The sequence below is a fragment of the Montipora foliosa genome, chromosome 3 (assembly GCF_036669935.1).
Source record: "Montipora foliosa isolate CH-2021 chromosome 3, ASM3666993v2, whole genome shotgun sequence".
Taxonomy (NCBI): domain Eukaryota; kingdom Metazoa; phylum Cnidaria; class Anthozoa; order Scleractinia; family Acroporidae; genus Montipora; species Montipora foliosa.
The window spans coordinates 2,707,222-2,718,517 of record NC_090871.1 but is presented as its reverse complement, the minus strand read 5'-3'; the positions used below and the strand labels follow the sequence as shown (position 1 = coordinate 2,718,517).

At 38.7% G+C, this 11,296-nt stretch overlaps 2 protein-coding genes across 6 annotated transcripts in view; one reads left to right on the top strand and one right to left on the bottom strand.

Annotated features, from left to right (window-relative positions):
• LOC137996441 (DNA polymerase zeta catalytic subunit-like) overlaps positions 1-11,296 on the bottom strand; it is a 50,999-nt gene that overhangs the window by 37,604 nt on the left and 2,099 nt on the right. For 2 of the 5 annotated variants that reach the window (XM_068841831.1, XM_068841830.1), the window contains exons 3-6: positions 3,906-6,309; positions 3,341-3,415; positions 1,763-1,844; positions 591-678 (exon numbers count right to left, since the gene is read on the bottom strand). In XM_068841831.1, the coding sequence (XP_068697932.1) occupies positions 591-678; positions 1,763-1,844; positions 3,341-3,415; positions 3,906-4,231 (571 nt within the window). In that variant the 5' untranslated portion in view covers positions 4,232-6,309. Of the gene's footprint in view, positions 1-590; positions 679-1,762; positions 1,845-3,340; positions 3,416-3,905; positions 6,310-6,477; positions 6,738-9,861; positions 10,001-11,296 lie in introns of those variants that run through there. The other 3 variants (XM_068841834.1, XM_068841833.1, XM_068841832.1) reach the window with 3 other exon arrangements.
• The window catches only part of LOC137996444 (uncharacterized), a 40,447-nt gene continuing 36,565 nt past the window's right edge, over positions 7,415-11,296 (top strand). Inside the window, exon 1 of the mRNA XM_068841863.1 lies at positions 7,415-8,092. Within this exon, the coding sequence (XP_068697964.1) occupies positions 8,089-8,092 (4 nt within the window). The 5' untranslated portion in view covers positions 7,415-8,088. The remainder of the gene's footprint in view (positions 8,093-11,296) is intronic.

Here is an 11,296-nt window from a genome sequence, read left to right as displayed (position 1 = left end):
ATACTGATACAGAATTTGAATCCAACTTGGGCTGCCTTCTACGAGACAAAGAAATCTCATGCATGCACAGCCAAAGAGTGACCCCAAAAAATAAAATTAAATTAAATAAAGTCCAAAGTCTAGAAGCAGAGTCGAATCCTATACTTTCTTCCTCCAATAAAGTAATAACCATTACTTTTCCTGGACAGAAGTACTACTTAAATGAGCTGAAAAGACAAATAATGGCAAAAGTTCAAATAAAAACTGCTTAAAGAATAAGGTTGATGGCCCTTAAATTCCGAAACATTCCTTAACCGAAGGATAAATACCCTGGGAAACCAGAATTTTCAGTTTTTCCATGCAGATGTTAAGGACCCTATACAGTGTAGTTGTCTTCTTACTAGAGCATTAGAGCAATGCTGCGAGAATATTAATTGGCCTGAGCTCTTGGCAGAACTGACTGGGCAAAGAAAGAGGGCAAAGGAAACTATAAATTACAAAAGACAAATCATTGTACCCACAATGAAGCATTTTAATTGGTTGATTTTAGTTATTGGGCCCACTGACTTCCTGAGTTGCACAACAAAGTTAATTATTAAGTAACTTATTACCATTTTTGTCAAGTCTGACAGGATTCCTGAACTTAACAGCAGATGCATGAAGCAAATTCATTCCATAAAGGTTGTAGTCCATGAAAAACTGAAAAACAAAATTCAAACAGAGATTTTGCAATTTTTGTCAAAGGTAAATTTCAGATAATGCTTAAACCACTGTAATAATAATAATAGTATCATCATCATCATCATCATTGGCCTCCAAATGATGATAATGAGCCACAAAGTATTGAGTTCTCTTTTGAGAAAACTAAAAAGTATGAATGGCTTGCATTGCAAGTCTTACTATGGCGGAACATGTACATTAACCCATTGACTTCTGGGAATGACACAACAGATTTTACTTTTGAAATTTCTCATAAAGGCTCATCCATAACGCAGACATAGAAATCACTTATGAGACCTTTGCTAACACTTTAATGCACACAAAGTCTTTTACATCCAGACATACAGGCACTGGTACATTCCAGTGTAGATTCGCAAACTGAAACACCAAGGTCTCTTTCTTTCTTGTGAGCTTAGAGATTTGTCCAAACATCGTTTTTTACCATGAGATGGTTCAGTTGTTCTAAGTGTTGGTGGATGATGCTTTGAAGGAAACCTCAAGGGACAAGCCATAAGAGAAACCCAACATCTCACTGTATTTTTACCACATGTAGCTATAATTCTTGTCAAAGGTTTGGGTGCTTCGGGAAACCAAAAAAACCAACTCTATTCCCTTCTGGATCAGCAGTTTCATTCTAGGTACAACCAGGTATACAACAGTAGATACACTGTATTTGACTTCAAACTCAAATTGAGTTCAGTTACATGGAGTGGATCCCTAAAAACACCCCATTCAGATCAAGAGAGCTTCAAAACTACGAAACTTCCCAGTTCCCTTGCGGCTGTCTATCCTATAATAACGCCTCGTTTTCATGTCTAGGTACCAGTTTTTTCGCTTGCATCCGCCATTTGTGATTCGGTGTAATTTACTAACTTGAAATAATGCCAACTCATATAAATCCTGCCATTCTTAATTCTACCATTCTTAACCCTTTGACGCCCAAATCGGCCTAAACCGCCCAGACTTAGTATTTTACTCGGTCTAATGCCTGACGATTTTCACTTTCTTTCCTTGGTCCTGAAAAGCCTCTTATAAAAAGTGATCACTTTTTTTCATGATTTACCTGGAGAAGGTAAGGAATATGAGCTTCATAAGGCTGAAACACTTTATTCATTACACCACCACTTTGAAGAAGACTCACAACCCTAAAATGCAAGAAAAACCCATCAACAGTGCATAGTACCAATCTACCTCTGTAATCAGTTAATGTTTTGAACCTTAACTTACAGATATGAATGACTATCATTTTATGTTTTTGAAATTATTCTTGTATTGTTCCATCTATTTTACAATAGGCCATTTTACAGTTGTTTTCCCGGTGACCTTTAGCTTATGAATGGCTGTGAGTCTGCCGGTGACCTTCTATTGATACAGACCTCATTGCTTTTATCATGTAAATTGTGTTGTTGTAATTCTAATAAGTCTTCATTAATGGGGACATAGTTATTGAGTGAACCTAGCTGTTGTTAATGGGGACATAGTTATTGAGTAAACCTAGCTGTTGTTAATGGGGACATAGTTATTGAGTGAACCTAGCTGTTGTTAGCCCTTTCACTCCTGTGGGGTTTCCCATTGACGAGTAAAATCGTCTGGCATTAGACATAGTAAAATCTAGAAGTCTAAGTGGCCCTTACAGGAGTGAAAGGGATAATTAATGGGGACATAGTTATTGAGTGAACCTAGCTGTTGTTAATGGGGACATAGTTATTGAGTGAACCTAGCTGTTGTTAACCCTTTCACTCCAGTGGGGTTCCCCATTGACGAATAAAATCGTCTGGCATGAGACAGAGAAAAATCTATAAGTCTCAGTGTCCCTTACAGGAGTGAAAAGGTTAACATCAGAAAAGCACAAAGGTTTGTATCAAAACAGGATCACAGGCAGCCTTTCTTACATAATTTCTTAGGCCAGGTGACATGGTCTACAAATGTATTTACAGTGTGTTGTTCATTCAACATGCAAAGATCATCAAGCAGACATAAAAGTTTCTTAAATTTACACTTTAATTACCCATGATAATTGCATTTCTAAGGAATTCCAGCTCCTCCAAATAATAATAATATTATTGTCATAATTAAGTTCTCATGCCAAATTTTGTTGTTTTTTAATTTTATTTTACAGTAATCATTGAGCTTCCATTTTTGGGTTTTTCAAAATGATCCCAGCAAAATGATCATTGTGATGGAGAAGACAAATGCAGCCACTGATCACAGAGTATGGAAAGAGTAATGTTAAATTTGTTCTAATTCCAGTGTCTCTCTTTAGTTTTGTTTCGTTGGTCATTTTCAAGACTGAGAGAGACGATCAGATCACGCAACAACTACGACAGTATTAATCACTCCAGCTGAGACATGCGTAATTCTGTGTTACTTCGCAGAACCCTAAACGAGACCATGGTGGCATAAAATATTGGCGTTTTGCCAGGAACACCCTAAGCGAGACCAAAATCCAAAATTTACACCCCTAAGCGAGACGACGAGCATCCCCGTCTGTTTCATATGGGTGTTCCCCCCCCCCCCCCCCCCAGGATAATAACATCTTTGAGGGTCTCCAGATGCTTTAAGTAAAACTGCTTGGAGCTCACCAGGGATCAAAAAATCTGCAAGTGTCACTCTAATACAATAAAAGCATTGATCAAATCACCTAGTCACCAGGAATGGACTGTAAAGGGAAATTCTCAAGAATTCTTGCTCTCCCTCGTGGTATCCATAAAAAGGTCTAAAATACATAGAAACCAAGTTAGTAACTACTATCAATATCTAGCATTTAAAAAATAATAATTTCATTTTTATTGGTCATACAGGTATGACAAATGTAAAATGACTCTGTGCCAAAGACTTATCTCTAAAGGAAAGACTCAGAGTTCTTCGGTTAAGGATATCTCGAGAAATAGAGGACAGAATGGCACCAAATTTCCACAGAACGATTACAAAGAGACAACAGACAAGAAAGTGCAACATTAGTGCTTATTTCTTTTACGAAGCCTTCTGATTTGTGTTGACTAAAACTCGCCATACAAGCTCTCTAAATTCAAAACACAATACAGAGCTTGGGCCACCTGTGTTGCAAGTACCTGATCTTAAAGGCACTGCCCCAGCTGGCAATACTGTAAGTTAAATATCGATAGATAAAGGAATAATAACCCCTCGGATGTCTTATTTTTTATGGTTTAGGTCTCCTTTTATTCTATAAATTGGTCTACACTCACATTCCTTTCACTACTGATATTTCATACACATGTTGTCGTGAAGACGAAGCCTTTCCTAAAGCAACTTGCAGGGCAAAATCCACACTAACAGCTAGCTGTTTCAAGTACTTGTCAGTCGGCTGGGTCCCATCGTACGGTACATAGATGTAAGGAAAGACCCCATGAACGTGCAAACATGTTTTTTGACCAACTGGTGTAGCACCATAGATACGTATGACTGGAACTTTGTCGATTGTAGTTTCCCGAAATTTTGAGCTGCAGATATCAATATCTTGGATTGGAGTGGCAGTGTAGAAATCACTGTTGACAATCCGAACAGAAAACATGATTTTCTATGTGATGGAAACGCCATGAAGTAGTTTTAGCTCAAACCAGCTGGTTTCCAATTTAAAATAGCAGAGTTGACAGATTTTTTCCGCCATTGTGGTTTCGGTCCGACCCAGTCTTCCATCAGAAATGGGAGAAAGACTGCGCTTGAATCACGAGAAGCGCGTGATATTCTCGTGACGCGCAAGGCTCGTCTCGCGTGCGTGCTTCACACGGGCCTTAAAATCTCTGAAAGGATATCACACTCATTTAAACGGAAGAAGGTGTGCTTTAGTGCTATCCTTAGCTATCATATGATTGCCAGGGACAATGACAACGAGGAAACACTGCCGTTGGGCTGAATTCCTACGTTTGTCAAAGAGGCTTTGTTGACGTGCTGATAAATTATACTGTCACGTCAGCAAGGAAGGAGGAAGTACTACTGTAAGTTCATCACGTATCACGTTACCCCACTCAAATTCCCGGTGTTTTAAAACTTATTTTTAAGACGGGATTTATGACTCTGAAGGGAAGAACTTTCTTTTGGGTTTTACTAATCAATCACATGTTTGGTAACTCCATACAAACACCTCTATCTGCAGCTGGAAGAAAGGAAAGGAAACGAACTTTATTTAAAAGTGTCTAGTCATCCTTGCGCTGGAGCACTAATTGGGGATACTGTAAAATGAAATGAACAATAAACTCAAATTAAGTCAAATTTTCGTTTTTGAGGAGAGGGGAAACCGGAGTACCCGGAGAAAACCTGTCGGTGCAGAGTAGAGAACCAACAAACTCACCCCAACGCGTCTGGGAATCGAGGTGGGAGGCGAGTGTTCTCACCACTGCGCCATCATCCTCCTGCATCCCAAAAGGCAAAAGGGTGAAGATACAATCAGCGTTAATTATCGCGGAGAATCTGACAATCATTCGTTTCAGTGGAGCACGCAAACAAACCAGTATTCTCCCACGACATTCAAGTTTTTTATTTCAGTAATGCTATTTCTAAATGAAGAAGCCGCAGTTTTAACATGAAAATTTATAGATACATGTATGCGGTAATCTTAGGTCAAGTTGTAACCTGTCGAAGTTCGATTGCCAATAAACTTGCAAACGTGATCCTGCAATACAAACTGCCATTGTCTGTGTTCAAACAGTGTTGCATCAATGTTTAATCAAATTCATATTTTCGTGGAGCTCTTTAATTTCGCTTATACGTCACCAGCATATTCAATATGTTTGCTCTAGTTACTTTTTTTATTAATGGATCACATAGAGGTTGTCATAGCAACCACAAATTCTGCTATCAAAAGCAAACTTATGATCAAACGACCGTCTAGTTCGTTCCTCTATAGCTTTACAACTTAATCCTACCTGCCCGGACACTTCCGTTCGGTTTTCTTACAGGAGTGATTGTTTCGGTATTTTAGGATCACTTTAAAATGCAGATATTCTTATTGTCAGAGTGAACTTATCCCCTTTCCAAGAAGTGTTGTTACTGTTAACGGTGCTATGAAAACCGTTAGCACGGACGCATAAGCGTGGAAAGATGCAAGCGTCTGCATGCATAGCGTCTTGGAGAAATGGCTGAACATGTACAATGAATAACGCTTAAGCTTCCTTTGATATCTTTCCAAAAGACTTTTTACAAATCTTGAATGACCTTTGCACAGTTTTCAGAACTACCACTGTTGTGTTCTTGTAGCGGCATCGTTTGGAGAACGAGGCATATAACAATACATTCCATTCATATGCAAAATAAGTGGCCGGGTATTCGTTTAGTTGCTCAGTTTTCACCCATGATATTGACCCATAAAGATTGCTTTAAAATGTTTGTCCTTCAATCACAGAGCCGTATAAAACAAACAACTCTCGAAGCAAATTTTCAGTTCTATTTGTTAAGCACAACTCTACATTAAAATAAAAGGAAAACAACATTTAAAGAGGAAATAGAATGGAAAATAAACATAATTCATTACAGTAAAGCTTCCGTCACATCGCCTACTTTGAAAATCTCAGATTTTGTCAAATTTAAATCACATCTTTTCAATCGATTTGTCGCCAGCGTCATAGAGTGAATTGCACAAGCCATATCCTTTTCCTGAAAGAGAAAAGCTTTTAAGTTAATATAGTTTAATCAGTAACACCTCTGCTCTTTAAGCTGTTCAGTCTAAAGTACGCGCGTGAACTTGTCTTGCAATTCGCATGCTCTAGCCTTGTAAAACACGTGCTAGTTTGACTCTTCAAAGAAACGCTAATGCGACCATACCGATGTCTATAGGTAGATTTCGCGTGAGGCGAACTATACAAGCCGGTTACCATTTTGGAGTAAGGTTTTTAAAGTGTAGGTTTCTGATGCCCACTTTCCTTTCGTTGCGTCTATCCTCAAATCTGTCTCGTGCGTTTTCTAACGCACGTGAGGTCTGGACTATGGATTCTACCCATTGTCTATGGATTATTAGTAAACTGAAACCCAACAAGTAGCGTGAACAAAGACATTTTCTCACGTAGCCGATCCAGAATGTTGCGTGTCTAAAATGTTTGTGAAGTCAAGAGTCATGTGCATGATTAAACGACACCTACTATCAGCAATGGCTTTTTCCGGCTTTTGTCTTTCTTCATTAAGCAACCATTTCCGCAACAGAAAAAAATCCCATAGATAGTTTTTTGGTTTATTTTCGATCTTTAATGGGATATACTAAGAAAATAGCCTTTTCCGACATTTCATGTACGCGAATACATCAAAGAGGATTATGCTGCCTGAGTCAAACTGTCATCTGATAGGTTTTGCCACCCGGCTGTGGCTCCTTGCCGGACAGATCTCATTTCACGTTTCTCATTTGTTCGAGGTGTTAAAAGTATGCGTTTTTAAAACGCTCGCTCTATATTCTCCTTTTCAATTAAACTTTCTTTCTATAGGCCTCCTTCGCAGCCGTTTCGAACCGAGCCCAAAAACGGCTGCGAAGGAGGCCACCAACTATGTCACCTTGCATGGTTCCTTCAACATCCGACAGGGTATTTCTTGGTTTTGCCCGTTTTTTCATTATAGTTTTACCTTTTTCAGACAAGATTGGAAAACCTAACCGTTTTTCAGATGTAATTACAAAGGTAGCACTTTCTCATCCGTTTTTGTTTGGACATTCAAGTTCTGCACTTAATACGACCAGTGGTCTCAATCCGCTGGCCGACCGTGCTTAGTCCATGTGTTACTCTATTGATGTTGGAGACGAGACTTTGCTATCATTGTCTCTACTTGTTTTTTCTGAGAGAAAAAGTCAAGAGATCTTAGCCGAGCCAGGTCTATCTGCGAGAGTTTAAAGCATATGAAAATCCATTCAGTGTTCGCAACTGAAGAGTAAGGGGCATAACCCCAGCTACGGAAGGTTGTTTTGCTGTCTTTTGATTTGTGGTATCATGGTTGAGTGGTTAACAAAACGCAACATGAAAATGAGATACTTGAACGTTGAACCACTCAATTGATTTCTTTAAATTAAGCAGTTGTTGCTTGTCCTTTTTCGAGTGAAAATTTATTTTTTTCCAGAAGCGCAAGGAATAGTTCATTTTTCCCAGGTCTGCCGCTTTGTTTATACAAGCCAACATAGTTCTAATGCAAAATAAAATTTCTGACGAATGGCTGAGGTCAAAACGTCAGCTCGTAAATCTCTATTATGATGGTTAATTTATCTTCATTATCTCGTTCGGTAAAGCCAAATTATCGTGTCACTCTTCCCAATGACGCTGCACAAGAGTACCTATCGAAACGCTCTTTACTCGTTTGGTTGAAATTTTACCCTACCAAAAAAGGCAAGGTTAATACAACTCACGGTGAGTAAACAAGGCAGTTGCGTAACAAATTGAAAAGCACTCCTGGCGACTTAAAATGGGTAAGTGAACTAATGTTATACTGTATCTACATTGCATTTGTAAATTGATTTCTCTAACAGAGCGCTGGCCTGCTAATAAAAGCAAAATGTATCAAGCAAAATTGAACTTCACGGCATGTGGGATAACATGACCCGATATGCTAAAGTGAATTTTTCCCTTGAACTTGGCCTTCAAGTGTGTAATAGATATATGAAATTCCTTTTCTGAAGGGTTCTTAATGGGCTATTGTAAGTAAATCATAAAATGGGCCATCTATTTTAAGCCTTCAAGTATTTCAAATTAAATTATTGTCCACGACCGTACTCTTCCTTCTTTCACCAATTCTGGCGTTCTTGCATGGGTTAATAAATCCATCGCTGAACAATTCAGTGAATAGCTTCGATTTTTCCACATGACGCCCTCCCTAATTTTATTTATTTATTCATTCATGCAATTGTTCATCCACCTATTCGAATCTTTCCTTACAAAAGATACACAAAGAACCGCGTGTAGCTCGTTAGCTGTGCAAAATGCTTGAAGCATTTTTTTTTTGCCAACTATCCAGACCACGCTTACCTATCACTGCTCACATCATTCTGGAATATGGATAAAAATCGCAAAGCGGAGAAAATTCCAAATTGTGACCTATGCGTTATTTATCCTGCATTCAAAAAGCAATAAATGCATATGGACTGTAAGTTGTTCAAGACAGATGTTTGTTTTTTCTCTCCGATGATGAGTCTGTAATATCCTCTAAATTGTTTCCAGAGCAATATTTTTAAAATTTCTATACTCTTTTGATTTTCGAATTTCCTTGTAGGTTTTCAATTTTGTCGCATATGATTACTTCATAGTGGCGTGTGATCGGCCACTTAGTTGTCAGCGCCTGTGGGACAGGGATCAGAATATGAATTTGAGTTTATCGTTATGTGTAGATAAGCCTAAAGCGCTCTTTGTGAGATGTTGCTTGTCACGTGTGCCTAAAGCCTCGAAATGTTTCCATTTCTTTAAAGTACGAAACATTCTACTGACCGTTGTCTTGTTCTTTTGTAACCCTTAATAAAACGTTTTACTGACATAGATCTCATTCAACTTTATCTTTGATTTGATTTTCAGCTGATCATTTTTGTTATCTTTCAAGGTGTATATCTAACTGATAATCAAACATGCGTTTGTCAGTCATATGCTATTTATACTCAGCACGTTCTCATGCAAGTTCTTCATGATAAATATCTCTTTGCTTTTCAAGACAACTTCGATAAAAGTGGCGGATAACACGTAAAATAGATATCAATATTCTTAAAGGAAATTTGAAAGTCGGATCCCTTTGGTAGATTGCATCAGTCCACATGTCCGCGAATTTTAATCATACTCAATCTAAACGTTCAAATCGGTGTCCTTGTTAATTGTATCACTACTATAGCATATTATTCCGCATTGCCCCGTCTTATTTACAATGATAGTATTATGTGCACAGGGATGAATTCAGTAAAATCACCCTGATTTAATGACAACTTTAGCAAAACTAAATTTCCGGGTGGGCTCACTGTAAGTACCTTGAGCATAATCCTCTTCACGACCGAACTCTTTGAAAAACGGTTAATATAACTAGCGCACTGCACGCTATTACACCCCGGCTGTCTTCACCTTACCAATTTATTGGTAACTCTGCTTATAACAACTCTGAGTCAGGGGATTCTGAGTTGTAGCACGTATATTTAGATGTTATTTTCCTGATTTCTCTTGGAAAGCGCATGGAACCATACGAAAAAGTTAACATGTTAATTACCGTTAATTGCGTGGCTTTGTTTCACAACACAAGGTCATGACCAAACCCGTTCAGCTGACGACCAAGTCACTAAGCACCTGTTGTTTTTCAACCGTAGGTAAATTTGGCCGATTGTCAAATGTACAATTGCCACTTTGGAAATTATGGGCATGCATCCAGATTGCGAGAAAACTGAAGTTGAAACTTTTCCAATTCTCTAATAAAGCATTTCATGCCTGATGAAGTTATGCAGGTTATTTTTCCGTTATTGACATAATGCGAAGAAATACATAATTGACCTCGTTGTTTCCTGTGACAACTGGGTGTATAAGGAAGCAGACAGCAATTTGTGGTGTCATATTAACTGATGAATCAACCGCAACTTAGCGAATGTTGGATCGAAGACAAGAACGACGTTCACACACAGCTCAGGCCTAAAATAAGCAATGATCTATGTTAGTACATTTTGTTGTCATCGGGGGGCTAGATATTTGAGCATAAAAGAGGAAATCTCTTGCAAACAGAGAATGCTGTGCAAAAGAAGCGAATAGGGTCATTTTAATAGTTGATATCTGCTTGCAATGCCTTCATGTCCAATTGTGGGAAAATAACTACTCGTATTGAGTTCCACACTATTACGTTCTTGTCGATATTGTGTGAGAAAATCGACTTTGCCCGGTTAACTGCGTCAGGTTCCACCAAATCTCGAAGAACGAGGTTGAGGAAATAGCAGTTGGACAATTGGTGCTAAGAACATCAAAGGAATCTTGAGCGAATCCATGTAATATCCATGGAGACACCCATAACAGGATAATATGCTTCATAGCTGGGCCAGAGCGTATTGGATCACTGATCTTGACCCAGCACTGAAGGATACGGCTACGGTATCTAAGACTGGCAGCTATGTAGACTATGTGGGAAAAAAGAGCAATACTCATGAAGATCTCAGGTATGCGTCAAGGCATACCGATATTTGAGTGGTCTCAGTTTAATAGTCAATCCACTGTTTTTATGATAGGTTGATTAACACCCTGTCCTTAATCCCATTTAGCTGAACAGCCCATCTTTTCTTGCCTCTATTTCTCGGTATATCGCATTTCACAAATTAAACTCGATGAAGTTTTCATACCATTTAGTGAATTCATTTTCTTTCAACAGAATTGATGTAGTAGACAAACTAAATCAGGACGCGTCGGAGGCGAGCCCGGCAGCCTTGAGGTTTCTTCTCGAGTTCATCTATGAGACCCGGTGGAAATTTGATGAGCTAGTTGTCTCGCCTAGTCTCGAAGACCGGTTTTTTTTTTTTTTGTCCGCATTCCCGGCGTCATAGTTGAGTTTCTTATCCGGGACTAATTGGGCTTTTGCGACCACATCAGTGAAGACCAATATATGCAAAATCTGTCTGGACTATTGATATAATTCAGAACAAAACTAAACAGACACCCCGGCCTTCAAA